The 19,883-nt window shown below is 45.6% G+C and overlaps 1 protein-coding gene across 5 annotated transcripts in view; it reads left to right on the top strand.

Annotated features, from left to right (window-relative positions):
- The window catches only part of Fam120b (family with sequence similarity 120B), an 80,438-nt gene extending 61,297 nt beyond the window's left edge, over positions 1-19,141 (top strand). For 4 of the 5 annotated variants that reach the window (XM_047557549.1, XM_047557551.1, XM_047557550.1 and 1 more), the window contains one exon: positions 15,319-19,140. In XM_047557549.1, coding sequence (XP_047413505.1) covers positions 15,319-15,359 — 41 coding nt within the window. In that variant the 3' untranslated portion in view covers positions 15,360-19,140. Of the gene's footprint in view, positions 1-15,318 lie in introns of all 5 variants that reach the window. The other variant, XR_007109395.1, reaches the window with a different exon arrangement.
- Positions 19,142-19,883: the final 742 nt, after the last annotated feature.

Genomic DNA, 19,883 nt, shown 5'->3' with positions numbered 1-19,883 from the left:
CTGCTGTGCAGCAGGCTTACTGCTCCTGTCCCACGGTGCTGCTCACTGCTGGAACCAGGCGCGTGGGCATCCGTCTCACTGCTCAGCCCCCTGTGGGCAGTCCCTGCTTGCTGCTGGTCTGTCTGCTCTGGCCACTTCATTTTCTGTCAGTTCATTCATCAGCTGAGTACCCAGTTTTTGCAGTTTACCTAATGGAAGGCTTTTACAGAGATTACATGCAGAAAGTTCATTCTTTTAATGGAAAATAAGGTGCCCACAAAAGGGTTCTGGTCGTTTCCCTGTCAAGAGTCACACACCTCAGGGCTTATATGGACACACAGCATGGTGTGGGAGATGAGTCTTACCCTTGACTTCTTAGACATGTGGTACAGGCATCTAAAGCTCATATTTTGCTGAATTTAGTACACAATAATTTTACTTAAAACATAGAGAACCTCATCATTATTTAAGCTCAGATTCCTTAGTTTCAAGAATCGAACTTTATATACTTTAGAATTAGCTAAAATTTTTCATCTTATTCTTTCAAACACATATTCATGGTATTTTTTATGCTTCTAACCTCTACATTGTGTGGCAACTTCTCTCATTGCTCAGCTTACTGTCCAAGGTACAGCAGGTCTTGAGTATTACTCAGTTGTCATGTGTGGCACTGTCTCACATCTGGGAACAGCTTACATAGGTGTTTGCCTCAGGGCTATGAGCAGCAGTCCTGTCCGGTGCTGAGTCCTGCCCTCTTGTCCTTGTTTGCTCATTTAGCAAACATCAGAGCTGATGAGTGTCTTTGCAATGCCCACCCCTGGGCAGGAGAGGAGTGCTCTGCCAGTGCAGACTTAGGTTGCTTTGGACGTGTCCTAGAGCTCAAACCTGCAGACTCTGCTCCTCCATATCCTGCCTACCACCTGGGCCTCCCTGGCCAAGTGAACCTCCTCAGTCACATGCCTTCCCTCATGGTCTCCAGTGCATCACACGCATGAGGGTCACTGCCAGTTAAGCCATCTGCTCATCTGCCTGAGCAGTGTTCAGCAGACTTGAGGTTGCTCTTAATTTAGGAGGTACTACAGTTCACTGGACTAAACCACAAACAGGGAGCCTGGAAATGACCAGGAGCCTTAGAGTTGCCTAGAACCCAGTGGTGCGACCCCTGGGTAGCCCTGGGTTCTGCTGCAGGGCAGGTGGACCAGCTGGCACTGGCCTGTGGACTCTGCGGCACAGAGCATGTGTGGGCTGCTTGAAAAAAGTGCAGCATTCTGGCTTCCCGTTCTGTAAGGTCAATAGGGTTCCCATGAGCTGGGTGCTAAGAGAAATGCAGACCTCATGGGCAGACCTGCCCCTGCTCCTGGCTAGTGATGTGTAAGCCTTGATGGGGGTGAGAGCAGCTGCCAGGTGTGTGAGGGACATGGGGCAGAGAGAGGACGGCCAGCAGGCAGCAGGAAGTATGTGTGGCTGTGGGAGGAAAGGATGTGGTGCTTGGAACTGACTGCAGAGGGACATTTGGCCTTAGTGACCAGTGCTGCAGACCTGCTGTGTTAGGCTGGCCATGATCCATGATGGCGTGAAACACAAGCAAAGGGCTAGCTTGGAGTAGCCACTTGGGTGAGGTGTGGTCCTTGACCATCCATGTGCCTGTCCCACCCTAGATAGGTTTGAGCAGCATGCACCCTGACATCGGGCACCCAATGAAGGTCAGGGCTGTGCACTGAGGCTTTGGTCCCTGGATGAAGCCAGTTGCGTGGACTGGGCTGGGGCAGGAGCTGGTGGCCTCACTTTAAGGCACTGATCTGACAGGGCATGACTGGATCTCCCCTGCAGAAGCCACGATTACTTCTCCAGCCAGGTGAGAAGCTGCCCTGCTTCCAGCCTTTCCCATTAGCAGTACCCACCATTGCCTAAGAGTGCTGACAATGGTGACTTTGCACTTACACTTTTGGCTTCAGATTGTCTCCTTCCTGCACTGACTAGAATCTAGGTGAGGACAGGTGGCAACTGGACCTACAGGGCAGGGAAGAGGCTGTGTGCTGCAGTGGGGTCAGCATGCGTTAGGAGAGTGCAGCCCTGCTTGGAAGTCACCACATCTCCTGGGAGGGACGATGTCTTGGGTGACCTCCCAGGTTCCTTGGACTTTACAGGAAGCTGACCTAGACTGCCTCTTTGTCCCTGTGGCTCTGCAAGTCTGTGCCTCTTTGATCCTGATTTTTCATGGTGGGTGAGCCAATAATCAATAGTAACACCAAAGGGACAAATATAGAAAGGTTGGGATGGTTATTACAGAGTGGCCATCAAAGGCCAGCCCCAGTTCTGTGCTGGACCTGCTGCCCATGGCATGGGGAGAGTTGCAGGCTTCCTCACCTACTGCCCTCTCCAGAGTAGCCACACAGGCTTCCCTCTCCAAGCTGGCTCACCACATCCTTGGCCCCAGCTGCATAGACTGCCCAGTCCTCAGGCCGTGGCCAGCAGGCAGGGTCCCTGGCCCAGCGCTGTGCCTCCAGCACTGCCTGGGGGTTGCCATCACCATTCTGAGCCTCATCCCACAGCATTTCCAGTGTTGCTTTCCTGGCTTGATTGCAGTGCTTTCTCTCATGTATGTTGAACTGTTTCATTAAGGGATATTTTATTTTCCTGTCAAAAACAAAATAGTCCATTTTACCTTAGTATATTTGCTTTAAAAATAATACAGCAAGAAACCCCACCAAAGCTTGACAGCAGCCTGGACCCCCATGAGCAGCTGTCTTCCAGGCGCCAGGATGGACCAGGGCAGGGCCATCAGGCGGCGTGTGCCCTGGAGAGCATTTCGCATGTTCTCTTTCCCTTGGGCACTTGCAGAGGAACTCAGCATGGCTGAGTCTGGTGGAAACCTCTCTTCCTTGCATTGGTAGGAAACAGTTGGTTTCTTCCACTTGGTTAGCAGATAATACAAGAGCATCTGGAAACCTCTCCTCCTCAGGCAGTGTGGACAGCAGAGGCCTTCCCTAGGACAGAGAGCAGGTGTCTCCCTTCCCCCTGGTTTGGACCCGAGGAAGTGTCCAGCCTGGAGCCTGCGCCAGGGCAGTGCCTCCTTTGGCCTCTACGTGCATGCTGGCTTGTCCCAGCCCAAGCACCTGCCGGTCCCTTGGGAGTTTTCACAGGCCCCACTTGTGGGCAACTGTTCTGGCTTGTGACATTGCAGCACAGGCTTGGGGTGAGGGTAGCTCTGAGCACCCACCAGGGCGGCAGTTTCACAGGACCTGGACCCAAGGGGACTCATCACGTGGGATGGCCAGGAGAAGACAGGCTCTGTGAGTGGGGTCCAGAGAGGCAAGGAGCCAGCAGGCTGGCTCTGTGGAGGTCAGGCAGGTGTGGGCCCAGGTGGGACGGGCTCCTGGTGGTCCCATGGGGAGGTGGGAGGGGCTCACAAGAGGTCATTCCCCATACTGCTTTCTGACAGTCTGTGCCCCATGGGGCGCTGGAAACCTGGCACAAGACCCAGGGTCACACCCAGTCCTGCAGCCTTCACATCCCTCTCCTTGGGCTCCAGCTTCCACCTCAGCTGGCCTGTGGAAACGCTCTTCCTTCTGCCTGCAGTGTCCCTTCCTCCCTCAGGAGTTGGTCCTCCCTGGGCTGCAGGCCCTGTTGCCATTCCACACCAGATGTGTATCTTACAGGAACTGAGTGTGCACTGACTCAGTGAAGCAGAGGCTCAGTGGTTGGCACCCTGCTTTTATCACATGTGTGGGACACACATGTTCCTAAGCTCGGTCTCAGTGCCCAGGTAGCAGTTTTGGCTCTTGTTGGATGCTGTCGTCAGAGCCAGCTCACCGTCAAGTGCCCGAGGTACTGGCTTTAATTCCAACGTGTACGCATTAGTTCACATTTCAGTTCTGATATATGTTGCCTTGGGGTTCCAGGCATATATATAAAGTCAGGTAACTGGAAATGGTGTATAGTTCTTCCTGACCCAGAAAGGAGCAGAGGCAGAGTGTGGGCAGTGAGGCATAGATGGGCAACCGGTCTGGGGTCCCTGAGACCACGTGCTGGGTGAGTGTCAGGTGGAGGCTCAGGCCTGACCTCAGACCCTCCTCGAGGCAGCTTGTGTGTTTGCACCTGGCCATGCATGGCAGAGTCCCCAGGCTGGCCATGGTGTCTTCTGCTCTCAGAGCTTCTGTGAGAGATGCTGCTGCCAAGTCCGTCTTGGGGCTGGGGTCTAGATTTTCATGGTAATTGCTATGTTTTGCCCACCTTGAACTCCCATTTTTGTATTTCTTGGAAATACTCAAGTAGTCTAAGTAGAAAGTTGCCAGTATGTCCAGGACAGTGTCAGCTGGCAAAAGTCTTTGTGTTAGGAAAAAACACCGAGTGCCTCATGCCGAAAGTGTCCAGTTACCACCAGAGTTGACAGGTTTCCAGCATCTGACTGTGGCCTGACCGCTGTGCGCTGGGTGGAGCTGAGGCCCCAGGCTCTTGGCAGGGAAGGCCTCTGGAAGACTGGAGGTGTAGAAGGCCTTCTGGGAGACCGGAGGTGTACCTAGAGGGGCCAGCGTGAAAGCCTGGGGCCCAGCCCCACCACCCTGAGAACAAGTGTCCCCAGAGCAGATTCTTCCTCCCCTCACCCTGCTCAGCCCGCCAGCAGAGGCCCACGTGTCAGAACCCAGCCAGGAGCTGTGAGGTGCCTGCGTCTGCACCTTCTCTCTCTGGGCTGATCTGAAGGAGGCTCGGCTTATCCAGGCGATGAGGGAGAACCATGCCCTCTGGCACCCACCCCAGCTGCCAGCCTCGTCCTGGAGCCAGAGTCCTCATTGGGGTCATCAGGGTGGCCGTGGGGCCATACTTCCTCGTGCCAGAAGAAAGTTAAGAGCAGGCAAGAAGTTCATGGTTAGGTTTCTTTTTTTCCTTTTTTGATATATTTTTAAATTTGTTCTAATTAGTGAAACACAACAGTAGAATGCATCTTAACACATCATACATAAATGGAGTATAACTTCTCATTTGTCTGGTTGTACATGATGTAGAGTCACACCAGGCGTGTAATCATATATGCACACAGGGTAATGTCCCATTATTCTGTCCTTCCTTCCCCTATGCCCCTTCCCCTCCCTTCACTTCCCTCTGCCTAGTCCAGAATACCTCTATTCTCCCCTAACCCTCTCATTGTGAATCAGTATCCACATATCAGAGAAAACATTCAGCCTTTGGGTTTGGGGGATTGGCTCATTTCGCTTAGATATTCTCCACTTCCATCCGTTTACTGTCAATTGCCATCATTTCATTCTTCTTTAAGGCTGAGTAATATTCTGTTGTGTATCTATACCACAGTTCTTTATCCATTCATCTGTTGAAGGACACCTAGGTTGGTTCCATAATTTAGCTATTGTGAGTTGAGGTGCTATAAGCATTGATGTGGCTGTGTCACTGTAGTATGCTGGTTTTAAGTCTTGGGTATAAACTGAGGAGTGGGATGACCAGGTCAGATGGTGGTTCCATTCCAAATTTTCTGAGGAATCTCCATAGTGCTTCCACAGTGGTTGCACCAATTTGCATTCCCACCAGCAGTGAATGAGTGTACCTTTTCCCCACGTCCTCGCCAACATTTATTGTTGCTTGTGTTCTTGATCATTGCCATTCTGCCTGGAGTGAGACGGAATCTCAGTGTAGTTTTGATTTGCATTTCTCTAATCGCAAGACATATTGAACATTTTTTCATATATTTGTTGATTGTATTTCTTCTGTGAAGTGCTGTTCAGTTCCTTAGCCCATTTATTGATTGGGTTGTTTTTTTGGTGTTAAATTTTCTGAGTTCTTTATATATCCTGGAGTTTAGTGCTCTTCCTGAGGTGCATGTGGTAAAGATTTTCTCCCACTCTGTAGGCTCTCTCTTGATGTCATAGATCGTTTCCTTTGCTGAAAAGAAGCTTTTTAGTTTGATTCCATCCCATTTATTGATTTTTTAGGGGGTGTGGGGGGGTACCAGGGATTGAACTCAGGGGCCCTCAACGACTGAGCCATATCCCCAGCCCTATTTTATTCAGGGTCTCACTGAGTTGCTTAGCGCCTCACTGTTGCTGAGGCTGGGTTTGAACCCAAGATTCTCCTGCCTTAGCCTCCTGAGCCGCTGGGATTACAGGAGTGCATCACTGTGCCCAGTCTATTTATTGATTCTTGATTTTACTTCTTGCACTTCAGGAATGTTACTAAGGAAGTCAGTTCCTAAACTGACATGGTAGAGATTTGGACCTACTTTTTCTTCTACTAGTTGCAGGGTCTCTGTTCTAGTACGTAAGTCTTTGATCCACTTTGAGTTGATTTTTGTGCAGGGTGAGAGATAGGGGTTTAATTTCATTTTGCTACATATAGACCATTTGTTGAAGAGATTGTCTTTTCTCCAGTGTGTGTTTTTGGCACCTTTGTCTTGTATGAGATAACTGTATTTAGGTTGGGTTGTCTCTGTGTCTTCTATTCTGTACCATTGGTCTACGTGTCTGTTTTGGTGCCAATACCATGCCGTTTTTATTACTATGGCTCTGTAGTATAGTTTGAGGTCTGGTATTGTGATGCCTCCTGCTTCATTTTTCTTGCTTGAGATTACTTTGACTGTTCTGGGTCTCCTATTTTTCCAAATGAATTTCATGATTCAAGAATGTCATTGGAATTTTAATGGGAATTGCATTAAATCTGTATAGTGCTTTTGGTAGTATTTTGACAATATTAATTCTGCCTATTCAAGAGCTTGGGAGATCTTTCCATCTTCTAAAATTTTCTTCAGTTTCTTTCTGTAGTGTTCTGTAGTTTTCATTGTAGAGCTCTTTCACTTCTTTTGTTAGATTTCATTCCCAAGTTTTTTTGTTTTGTGGGTTTTTTTGTCTTGTCTTTTCTTTTTTTGAGGCTACTGTGAATGAGTTAGTTTTCCTGATTTCATCACTGATGTATAGAAATGCATTTGATCTATGGGTATCGATTTTATATCCTCTACTTTGCTGAATTCATTTGTTAGTTCTGGGATGTTTCTGGTGGAATTTTTTGGATCTTCTAAATATAGAATCCTTGGCAAATAGGGATAGTTTGAATTCTTCTTTTCCTATTTGTATCCCTTTAATTTCTTTCTCCTATCAAATTGCTCTGGCTAGAGTTTCAAGGATGATGAATACAGGTGGTGAAAGAGGGCATGCTTGTCTTGTTCCAGTTTTTAGAGGGAATGCTTTTAGTTTTTCTCAATTTAGAATGATGTTGGCCTTGGGCTTAGCGTAGATAGCCTTTATGATGTTGAGGTACGTTCCTACTATCCCTATTTTTCTGGTGTTTCGAACATGAAGAAGTGCTGTGTTTTGTCAGATGCTTTCTCTGCATCTGTTGAGATGTTCATATGATTCTTTAAGTCTATTGATCGATGAATTAGATTTATTGATTTTCATATGTTGAACCAACCTTGTGTCCTTGAGGTGAACCCCACTTGATCATGGTGCTCTGTCTTTTTAATATGTTTCTGTATGCAGTTTGCTAGAACTTTATTGAGGATTTTTTGTATCTGTGTTCATCCGGGATGTTAGTCTGAAGTTTTTCTTTCCTTGATGTGTCTTTGTCTGGTTTTGGTATCAGAGTGATACTAGCCTCATAGAATGAGTTTGGAAGAGTTCCCTCCTTTTCTATTTCGTGGTATAATTTGAGAAGTATTGGTGTTAGTTTTCCTTTGAAGGTCTTATAGAACTTAACTGAAAGTGTCTGGTCCTGGAATTTTCTTGCTCATTGTTATTTTTAAGATATGAAAACTTTGATCTTTTTTACCAGGAGGGTGGTTCTGCCCCAGGTCTCTTCCCAGCATTCCCTCTCAGAATGTCAGAAAGCAGCCCGCGCACTGTGGGTTAGGGACAGGAGCCTTGGGCTCAGCAGCCACACACTCTCTCTGTTGTGGCAGAGAGTCTCCTGTGAGCCCTATGGTTTGTGAGTCTGTTTGTAGCTGAGTCATTGCAGCCGCGGGCGGACCTGGTGTTCAGGGGCAGTTCTGACAGCTTCCAGTAAGCACGACCTCCCAGGGGATCACGTCCACATCATCTCAGCTTGGGCTTCGACTGTATCTCTTGTCGCTTTGAATCTTACATTTTTTTTCTTTTTTCCAACCTTTTCCCTGACCTTCTTCCTTATCTTCTTTTAACCCTAACCTCTTCCCTGATCTCTCCTCCCTAATCTCATTTTATCTGAATCCCTCTTTAAAAGCCCTTGTTCCTGCTGATGGACAGAATCACAGCCTTTGGGACAGGAGTCCCCTGTGCTTCTCCTTTGCTAGCAAAGCAGTAAACCTTCTTCCCTTTTCTCAAAACCATGTCCTCGTTATTGGATTGGCATCAGGGACATAGACCGAGATTTTGGCAACAAATTTGGCACTCAGGTGGGACCCGAGAGCAGCCCCGCTCCAGCTTTCTTGGGCAGGTCTGGTTCTCCAAGGAGCTCCACTTCCGTGCTGAGGACACAAGGTGGCTGGTGAGTTTGTCGAGAGCTGACTGCTGGAGAAATTGGGAGACTGTGAGTTTGCCTTGGACTGAACCAGAGCAGCCTTTCCTGTGAGTGAAGGGAGGGACTGAGGGACTGTCCCAGCAGCTGCTGAAGCTCCTTTTGCTTCAGGGAACTCCCTCCTTCTCTCCCCGAACTGTACAAGTTGCTCCTTCAGTTGCTCTAGTTTGAGAAACTCAGAAAAGTCACGACACCCTTGACCATTCGGTAAGTCCCCCCAATCCCTGCCGGTGCACGCCAAGACCCTTGATTCCACACCTGGTTCCTCTGTGGGAACATCTGGTCCCTCTTTCTGGGGACATCTGTGGCGCCAGTGGTGTAGGAGTCACGGGTAAGCGGGACTCGAGAACCTAGGGACGTGTACTCCCTTCTGATCTGTTCTCTCTTCACATTGCTGATAGTTTCCTTTGCTGAGAGAAAGCTTTTTAGTTTGAATCTATCCCAGTTGTTGATTCTTGCTTTTATTTCTTGTGCTATGGGAGTCCTGTTAAGGAAGTCCGATCTAAGCCAACATGTTGAAGATTTGGACCTACTTTTTCTTCTGTAAGATAAAGGGTCTCTGTTCTGATTCCGAGGTCCTTGATCCATTGTGAGTTGATTTTTGTGCGGGGTGAGAGATAGGGGTTTAGTTTCATTCTGCTGCATATGGATTTCCAGTTTTCCCAGCACCATTTGTTGAAGAGGCTGTCTTTTCTCTATTGCATGTTTTTGGCAACTTTGTCTACTATGAGAAAATTGTATTTATCGGGTTTGTGTCCATGTCCTCTGTTCTATACCATTGATCTACCTGTCTATTTTGGTACCAGTACCATGCCGTTTTTGTTACTGTTGCTTTGTAGTATAGTTGAAGTTCTGGTATTGCAGTACCCCCTGCTTAACTCTTCCTGCTAAGGATTGCTTTAGCTATTCTGGGTTTCTTATTCTTCCAGATGAATTTCATGATTGCTTGCTCTATTTCTATAAGGTTCATTGGGGTTTTAATTGGAATTGCATTGAATCTGTATAGCACTTTTGGTAGTATGGCCATTTTGACAATATTAATCTGCCTATCCAAGGACATGGGAGATCTTTCCATCTTCTGAGGTCTTCCTCAATTTCTTTCTTCAATGGTTTGTAGTTTTTATTGTAGAGATCTTTTACCTCTTTGGTTAGATTGATTCCCGGGTTTTTTTTTTTTTGAGGCTATTGCAAATGGAGTTGTTTTCCTCATTTCCATTTCAGGTGTTTCATTGCTTGTGTATAAAAATGTTTGAGATTTATGTGTGTTGATTTTATAGCCTGCTATTTTGCTGAATTCATTGATGAGGTCTAGAAGGTTTCTGGAGGAGTTTTTTGGATCCTCTAGATAGAGAATCGTGTCATCAGCAAATAGTGACAGCTTAAGTTCCTCTTTTCCTGTTCATATCCCTTTAATTTCTTTAGTCTGTCTAATTGCTCTGGCTAGTATTTCAAGGACGATGTTGAATAGAAGTGGTGAAAGAGGGCATCCCTGCCTTGTTCCTGTTTTTAAAGGGAATGCTTTCAGTTTTTCTCCATTAAGAATGATGTTGGCTGTGGGCTTAGCATAAATAGCCTCTACAATGTTCAGGTATGTTCCTACTATCCCTATTTTTTCTAGTGTTTTGTGCATGAAGGGGTGTTGTATTTTGTTGAATGCTTTTTCTGCGTCAATTGAAATAACCATATGATTCTTATCCTTAAGTCTGTTGACATGATGGATTACGTTTATTGATTTACGGATTTTAAACCATCCTTGCATTCCAGGGATGAACCCCACTTGATCGTGGTGCACGATTTTTTTAATATGTTTTTGGATACGGTTTGCCAATATTTTGTTAAGGATCTTTGCATGTATATTCATCAAAGATATTGGTCTAAAATTTTCTTTCCTTGATGTGTCTTTTCCTGGTTTGGGTATGAGGGTGATATTAGCTTCATAGAATGAGTTTGATAGAGTACCCTCCTTTTCTATTTCTTGGAATACTTTGAGAAGTATTGGAATGAGTTCTTCTTTGAAGGTCTCGTAGAACTAGGCTGAGAATCCATCTGGTCCTGGGCTTTTCTTGGATGGTAGGTTTTTAATGCCTTCTTCTATTTCTTTGCTTGATATTGATCTGTTTAAATTGTGTATGTCCTGGTTCAGTTTGGGAGGAGCATGTGTCTCTAGAAATTTGTCAACATCTTCGGTAGTTTCTATTTTGTTGGAATATAGATTTTCCAAAGTAGCTTCTCATTATGTTAATGTATCTCAGTGGTGTCTGTCGTGATATTTCCTTTTTCATCATGAATTTTGAGTTTTCTCTCTCCTTCTCTTTGTTAGTGTGGCTAAGGATTTGTCTATTTTGTTTACTTTTTCAGAGAACCAACTTTTTGTTTTGTCAATTGTTTGAATTGTTTCTTTTGTTTCAATTTCATTGATTTCAGCTCTGATTTTAATTATTTCCTGTCTTCTACTACTTTTGCTATTATTCTGTTCTTCTTTTTCCAGGGCTTTGAGCTGTAATGTTAGGTCATTTAGTTGTTGACTTTTCATTCTTTTCTGGAATGTGCTCCATGCAATGAATTTTCCTCTTAGTACAGCTTTCATAGTGTCCCAGAGATTTTGATATGTTGTATCATCATTCTCATTTACCTCTAAGAATTTTTTTATCTCCTCCCTGATGTTTTCTGTTATCCATGTTTCATTCAATAGCATATTATTTAGTCTCCAGATGTTGGAGTGATTTCTGGTTTTTATTTTGTCATTGATTTCTACTCTCATTCCATTATGATCTGATAGAACACAAGGCAGTACCTGAATTTTTTTGCATTTCCTAAGGGCTGCTTTGTGGCATAACATATGGTCTATTTTCAAGAAGGTTCCATGTACTGCTGAGAAGAAAGTGAATTCACTCATTGATGGATGGAATATTCTATATGTGTCCATTAAGTCTAGGTTATTGATTGTGTTATTGAGTTCTATGGTTTCTTGGTTTGTTTTTTGTTTGGAAGATCTATCCAGTGGTGACAGTGGTATGTTAAAGTCACCCAGAATTATTGTGTTGTGGTCTATGTGATTCCTGAAATTGAGAAGGATTTGTTTGATGTACAGGGATGCACCATTGTTTGGGGCATAAATATTTGTGATCATTATGTCTTCCTGATTTATGGTTCCCTTAAGCAGTATGAAATGTCCTTCTTTATCCCTTCTGACTAACTTTGGCTTGAAGTCCACTTTATCTGATATAAGGATGGAAACCCCTGCTTTTTTACTGAGTCCATGTGCATGGTAGGATTTTTCCCCATCCTTTCACCTTTAGTCTGTGGATGTCTTTTTCTACGAGATGAGTCTCTTGCAGGCAGCATATTGTTGGGTCTTTCTTTTTAATCCATTCTGCCAGTCTATGTCTTTTGATTGACGAGTTTAGGCCATTAACGTTCAGGGTTATTATTGAGATATGATTTGTATTCCCAGTCATTTGGGCTTATTTTCGGTTTTTAACTTGACTTGGTTTCTCCTTTGAGTGGATTTTTCTCTAAGGTAGTTCCTCCCTTTGCTGACCTACATTGTTTTTTTTCATTTCCTCCTCTTGGAATATTTTGTTGAAAACATTCTGTAGCGCAGGCTTTCTATTTGTAAATTCTTTTAACTTTTGTTTATCATGGAAGGATTCTATTTCATCTTCAAATCTGAAGGTTAGTTTTGCTGGGTATAGGATTCTTGGTTGGCAACCATGTTCTTTCAGAGCTTGAAATATGTTGTTCCAGGCCCTTCTAGCTTTTAGAGTCTGGACTGAGAAATCTACTGATATCCATATTGGTTTCCCCCATATGTAATCTGATGCTTTTCTCTCACAGTCTTCAAAATCCTATCTTTATTTTGAATGTTAGGCCTTTTCATTATAATGTGCCATGGTGTGGATCCATTGTGATTTTGTACATTTGGTGTTCTGTAAGCCTCTTGTATTTGATTTTCCATTTCATTCTTCAGTTTTGGGAGATTTTCTGATATTATTTCATTGAATAGGTTGTTCATTCCTTTGGTTTGTATCTCTGTGCCTTCCTCAATCCCAGTCATTCTTAAATTTGGTGTTTTCATGATGTCCCATAGTTCTTGGAGATTCTGTTCATGATTTCTTACCATCTTCGCTGTTTGGGCAACTTTATTTTCAAGATTACATATTTTGTCTTCATTGAGGTTCTGTCTTCCAAGTGGTCTAGTCTTTTGGTGATGCTTTCCATTGAGTTTTTTATTTGGTTTATTGTTTCCTTCATTTCAGGGATTTCCGTTTGGTCTTTTTTGAGAATCTCTGTCTCTTTGTTGAAGTGATCTTTCGCTTCCTGCAGTTGCTCTTTCAACTACTTATTGGTATTATCATTCATTGCCTGCATTTGCTCTCTTATCTCATCCTTTGCTTCGCGAATCATCTTAATCATGTATAATCTAAAGTCCTTTTCTGACATTTCTTCTAACATACTGTCATTGGATTCTATTAATATAGAATCTAGATTTGTTTGGATCATTTGCTTCCCTTGTTTTTTCATGTTGTTCATGTATCTTCCCCTCTAGTAGTGCAGATCTGGAGTATTGCAGATTCCCCGCTCTAGGCTTATAGTGGCCCTATAGGTTTCAAAAACCTTTCCTTTAAGGGGAGATCAATATTAGCAGTGCCCAATTCAGACACTATGCAATCCTAGACCAAATAGCCCCTATGAGGACATTAACAATATTGTCATAATAAACAGAATGAGTTCAATTATTATCTTCAGTATAACAAACAGATTTGCAATAAGGTCTGCAGTTTCTAATGGAGGACAAAGAGGATGCAGACGGATGTAGGATGTAGCTGTTAATGGAATAAGAAAAGAATATACAGAAGTTCTAGATAATAGAAAGGGTGAGAGTATAATCAAAAGAAATTGGATGTTAGCATGCAAAAAGGGAGAGACTGAGGGAACAGGTAACCAAAAGGAAAAGAGGGCAAGAAAAGTAAAGAAATAAAATCTTAAAATTGTTCGATAAGGAGAAAAAAGAAAATCTACACTATAACAGTCATATAGTAACGAAACCTCCCAGGGTTCAGTAGCCTGATGCATGAGAGGTACCTGGCAATGAGCTTCAAGTCTCCATCAGGCCAGGATTTGCCCCACAAAAAGATTGGAGCTCCAGCTTCCAGGATTATCCAAGATGAGCGCTCTGGCTTCCAAGTGTGTTGGCAAATGGGGAGCTGCAGCTCGGGTGTAGACGTGGTCGGCTGGAGGTCCTGGAGGCAGGGTGCAGTTGGTCAGGCAGGGGTCCTAGAGGTGGGGTGTGTTTGGTGTGGTTGTGGGATCCTGGAGGCGGGGTGCAATCAGTCGGTCTTGGGTCCTGGTGATAGGGCGCAGTTAGTCGGTCTGGGGGTCCTGGCAGCATGGAGTAGTCAGTCGGTGTGAGGGCCCTGGAGGCAGGGAGTGATTGGTCGGGCTGAAGGGTCCTGGAGACGGGACTCAGTCAGTCTGACCAGGGGTCCTACGGGACCTGGCTGTTGTCTCAAAATGGCGCAGCCACGTGTAATCAAACCTGCAGGTACTGTAACAGTGAACTTCCAGGCAACAGCAGGCAGCTGGCGCTCCATTGGGTGGTCGGTGATCAGTTTGCTGACTATTGTTGGACAATCGGGTGGTGAACCTTGTGCAGTGGGTGATGGATAGGTGTAAGGCAGGCGATGGACAGGCAAGAGGCAGGCAAATGGCGGATGATAGGCACCTGACAGTGAGCAATCTGCACTCAAAAAACGCGTCGGTATGCTGGCAGACTGCGGGTGATCACCGTAGACAAATGGGGTAAACAGCAGGGGATCAATAGGCAGCAAAAACTGCCTCACCAAGAAACAGATATCCTCTGCTTGAAACCCAAGTTACAGAGCGACAAGGAACGCAGCCTCCCTCTAGTCTGCCATCTTGGATCTGAGACCTACAAGTCTTCTAACCTCCTACATGGATGAACTTGGTCTGTTTTTCATTGATAAGATTATGAGACTGTCCTCACAGTTGTCAGAGACTGGCCAAGATACTAATTGTTTTTGTGCTAATTATTTACAAAACAGTAAAGCTTTGTTGTCTTTATTGTTGTCTGAGCATGATCCCTGCCCTGTGTGTACCTTGTCCAGTCACCTGCCATCTGCCACTGTGGACCTCTGGACTGCTCTGGTGCTGAATGCCCTTAACTGTTAACTGTCCACTTCCCCACCTGATGGAGAACAAGGACTTGGGGTTACTTCCTCCAACTTCACCCCTTTTCAGCAGGAAGCAGCTTGGAGATGTTGTTGCCCACTTTCCACAGAAATGGAGGCTAAAAATTGACAGTGGGGAAATGTAACGGGTTCACCTGATGCTTTGTATCCCTTGTCACTTTGAATCTTACATGGTTTCTTCTTTTTCTTGATCTTCCCCCGATCATCTTTTCCCTAGCCACCTTCTCCATGATCATCTTCCCACTGATCTTCTCCTCCCTTATCTCTCTCTAATCTCTCCTCTCTAATCTCATTTTCTCTGAATCCCTCTTTAAAAACCCCCTGTTCCTGCTGATGGACAGAATCACAACCTTGGGGACAGGAGTCCCCTGTGCTTCTCCTTTGCTAGCAAAGCAGTAAACCTTCTTTTTCCTTTTTCTCAAAACCATGTCCTCATTATTGGATTGGCAGTAGGGACAAGGACTAAGCTTTTGGCCACATAATGGATGATTGTAGAACAAACTTAATGCCAGGTGGCCACAACTGAAGAGAGAGTATGGTTCCATTCTCATGTGCTCAGAAACGTGCAGTGCTTTCTGTTGGATTGTTTGGAAAGGTTTGTTTCTCACTCAGGTTGTCATGTTGTTTGGTGCAGGAAGCAGACCCCATGAGCAGGACCAATGGAGGAGGTACTAGTGTCCCCGTCTGCATCCCCAGAAGCGCCAGGAGAAGCCGTCTGCTGCTGGGTCTTGCACAGGCTTCCCAGGGCTCATGTGCTGCTGGATCTGTCTCCTGAGTTCAAGACAAGTTTGGCTTCTGCAGTTAAAATGAGGAGGATGTAGCTCCTGCCCAGCCTCACCTGCAAGAAGGGAGTGACTGTGGGGCCAGAGTTTCCTTGAGAAGGGAAAACACCCTTTGCCAGCGGCTTCTCCTGTGGGTCTCCTCACGGGTGTGCCGATCGCACGGCCCAGAGCAGTCATCGTTCACTTTGGCATTGTGTGACCAGTAAGTGGGGGTCTTAAGTGCACCCTGCTCTTTAATTGGACACTAGATTGTGAGGATGCTTTCCACATTGCCGCACAGTGTGGAAAAGTGGTGTCTAACAGCATGTGGTATTTCATGAACTGTTTTCTCATTGGAATTCTGACAGGTTTCCAACTCTTTCTTCTCTTGGTTCTTGGAAATATTTGAAAGAAAGGAAGAAACAACTGGGCACTGTGGCCACGCCTGTAATCCCAACAACTCGGGAGGCTGAGGCAGGAGGATTACGAGTTCAAAGCCAGCTTCAGCAACTTAGAGAGACCCTGTCTCAAAATTAAAAAAAAAAAAAAAAAAAGACTTTTTTAAAAATCGGGAGCTGGAGGTGTGGCTCAGCATTTGTACCAAAAAAAGAAAAGAGAGAAAGAAGAAAGGGAAGGAACAAGTCCACGTGCCCTCCCGCTGGGTCAGGACAGGAGTGGGGCTCATGGTCAAGTTGCCTTCTCAGTTCTTTCAGCAGTGCATGGGAGGGCAGGCTGGTTCCCAGTGACCAGAGGGGAGCTGGGCAGTGCCTCCGGGGGATGATACACTGGGTGCTCTTCACCTGTGAGTGGTGACGAGCTTTTGTTTTTTCAAAATGTTTTTAAATGAATCCAAGTTCAGAGTAACCCTTTCTACAGGAGAATTATCAGATAACCCCAGAATTGGAAATTGGATCCCCACACACTGGGAGCTTCACCTCTGGGGAGCGGAGGTGGAAAGCACCTGGGTGGGACTGAGAAGACAGCATCTTATAACTCAGACTTGCTGCCTGTCTCCACTGGGGCCTGAGAGCTGACCGCCCCTGCCGGGGTCCCTCCCAGGCCACAGCGCAGCTCTGGAGATGCTTGATTCTCTCAGGAAACACTCCCTTCTGGTTCCTGGAAGACACACCCTTCTGATTGCTGCTGGGTTTAAGCTCAAAACAAGCCCCCAGGCACACTGACCCCCAGGTTCCCCTCTGCACCTGGTGGAGGACCCTGCCCAGCAGCTCCCTGGGCTCAGTGCCCTGCTTATCTTGTACTCAGCAGCGCAGGATGTGGGCTCCAAACTTCTGTGCACATCTGTACTTCTTAGGTCTGAAAACCCAGGCGCCCCTTGGTCCAGCTCACGGCTGAGGGTGTTCAGAGGTGGTTGTGCTTCACTCAAGCCCATCACAGCATCTACGGCTCTGCTTCCTGGCTGTGGGGATGGGCGTTGCCCACTCTGTGGGTGCTACACACCTGAGTACCCCCCTCCTGCCCGTTCTCTGTTGCTCCTTGGAAACCACAGCTGCCTCTAGAAATCCTCTTTCTTTGCTGCTTATGTGTGTTTCTGTGAAGTAAATTTCTCGCCCCTTAGACTGAGAATGGACTTCTGAGAAAGACATTTCCCTTCATAATACCTAAATTCTGACTTGTCAATAAAGTATTTGTTCAGTTCACAAGCTTAAGTTATCTGTTGTGTTCATGTGAACCTCATTCCATTTGAACACCAATGCGCTAGGTGTTCTGTAATCTTAATGTTGTTTATAAGTTTTTTCTGAGTCCAGTTTTCTGATAGAATCTATCAATTTTAAATTGCAGAGATTGTTTTGATTACTCATAATTCATATTTTTTTATTTGGAAGACATTTCAACATCCAGTTAATCAGGATCTTTGTGAAGAAAGGAAGGCATTTGGGAGACCTGTGCCCCCATGGACAGGCACAGGCAGACCTCCCGGGGAGGTGCAGGCACTGGACAGGCCTGTGTGTCTGGAGTGGGCTGAGACTGCATTTCCTGCATTTGTATTATTGAGAAAGTGTCCTCTAGAGTCAAGTGAACTTGTTTAGGACCAGAGGTGTTCAGAAACATTTCTTTACCTAATATTCCACAAATGACACTCTGCCACTGCATGGGCGGTGTTTGGTTTGGATGTGAGGTGTTCCCCAAAAGCTCACATGTGACACAATGCAAGGTGTGGAGGAGAAATGGCCGGTTCATAGCCTTGACCTAATCAGTGAATTAGTCCTTGATGGGATTAACTGAGTGGTGGCTGGAGGCAGGTTGGGCGTGGCTTCGGGTATATATTTTGTATCTGGAGGGTGGACTCTTTCTCGGCTTTCTGATGATGTGAGCTGCTTCCTCTGCCACGCTCTTCCGCCATGATTCAAGCCCAGAGGAATGGAGCCAGCCTTCTGTGGACTAAGACCTCTGAAACCGTGAGCCCTCAAATAAACTCTTTCTCCTGTATAACTGTGCTGGTTGGGTCCTTTTAATCACAGCAATGAAAAAGCTGACTAAAACATGGTCATATGTGTCTATTTGCGAAAATTGATGTAAATAGAGGGCATGTTATCATATGTATCCAAAATTTTGACTGATGCTGTCAAATTACGTTCAGACACAGAGGTGCCCTTGTGCTCTGTCCTCACTTGTCAGTCACTGCTGGGTGCAGATGGCCAGCCACCTGTGCTTGCCACTCTCCTGCAGCCTTTGGACTGGTGTCACTGTGCGTCACCCAGAACTGAATGTGAGACCACTGAGGTGGTCTCTGTCCACCAGCCATGCCTGGGCTCCCGCCTGTGGCTCCTGCCTGGGGAATCTGCCTGCAAAGGCTGGTTAGTCATCTTCTCAGTGTGGCTTCTGGATTCTCAGGACACGTGTCTCCAGAGCAGGAGAGCCCGGCAGCAGACCCGGCACCCACATAATCCTGCCTCAGAAGTCCCGCAGCATCTCGTCCCTGCCCTCCTGTCCCCTAGGATCAGAACAGGCCTGTCCACATTCAGGAGATGAAGCCGACACTGGCTGCAGGGAGCAGGTTCTGTGGCCAGCCTCCCAGTCGTCCCCTCACACTCAGCAGCAGACTGAATCTCGCGCCATCCCGCTGCTGCCCACCTGCCTTGCCGCTGCCCTTCAGCCTCCTCAGGACTTCGGCTCTCCGCCCTCGTGACCTCAGCTCCAGACACTTCTCTGTATTTCGCGCTGGTGGCCCATCAGCCCGTCCCTCGTACCTTTCCGAGAGGAACGGGTACTCTAGCAAAATGAGCTCTTCGTTTAGCAAGAATGCAAGGAGTAAGCAAAGTCAGTAAAATGTACAGTTATTGCCAGGCAGTTACTAACTAAAAGCAAATTAAGCAAAAATAATTGGAAACCAAAGTCCCAGGTTGTCACAAGGAAAGTGATTAGTGTTTCTGGGTAATGTGGTAAAAAGGCATACTATTTGTCTTATTCAGAAGCTAGGTTCTGTCAGATCCGATGTATACTAAGATGTATGCTACAGTGTGTCTAAAATGTAGGAAAATACAAGTTTTTTAAGAGGACAGTCATAGTTTTTAATCTTTATGCTGGAATCATAAGTCAAAATTTTAAGTAAATACAAGGAGAAATAGATATAATGTTTAATGCACATTTCTCTCAGAAATCAACGTGTCAGGTAGACCAAGAATAATAATAAAGAATGATGACATTTGAACAAGTCAGTGGTCAAGTTTGCTTTAAGAGAAAATGTCTTATTTTATTTTTGAAACAGTAAACAGTTCATAACATTAGACTCCGAAGTCAATCTCAAAATAATGAGAAGCCAAGTTGCTCAAATCCTATGAGCCATATTTTCTGCTTATAATAAAATTAATTTAAAAATAAAAAAAAAGGACTAAAAAGCAAAAATCCTTCTACTTAGAAATTAACTGTTCTAAAATATTGAGGAAATAAAAATCAGAACTCTTTAAAAACATTGGTAGGCGGGAGTGTGCTGGACTTGGTGGAGCTGGGGAAGTAGTGTCTGTATGCACTTTGGTGACCGCTGCCCTGGCAGAGGCTGTCTGGAGTCTTGGGGCTGCTAAGTCGTGGTTAATCCCATCCATTTGGCTGCTCAGCCCCCGACCCGTGGAAGACCAGTCCTGAGTACTGCCTGGCGCCGCTTGCTGGAGCCAGATGGCAGGAGACCACTGACCACCACTGTTCCACCCGACTAAAGTGGCTGCCATGGGAATTAAAGGACAACACCTCTGGGCCTTCAGAAATCTATTTTTGCTCTTTTGGGATCCAGATGTTTAAGGATTAAGACAGTCAAAAGCAACCATGTATCAGAGGAGTTTGTAAAACTACCAATGTGGTCAGGAAAACAGGCTCTGAGAAGATGTGAAGCTGTTCCTCCAGGCTGGTCACCAACACAGAGGCACTGTTCAACACACAAAAAGAAAAAAAAAAATTTGAAGAGGTAGATGATCTCATTTCCAGA

Source organism: Sciurus carolinensis, chromosome 7 (genome assembly GCF_902686445.1).
Source record: "Sciurus carolinensis chromosome 7, mSciCar1.2, whole genome shotgun sequence".
Classification (NCBI taxonomy): domain Eukaryota; kingdom Metazoa; phylum Chordata; class Mammalia; order Rodentia; family Sciuridae; genus Sciurus; species Sciurus carolinensis.
The sequence above is the reverse complement of the archived record's forward strand: the minus strand, read 5'-3'. Positions and strand labels throughout refer to the sequence as shown.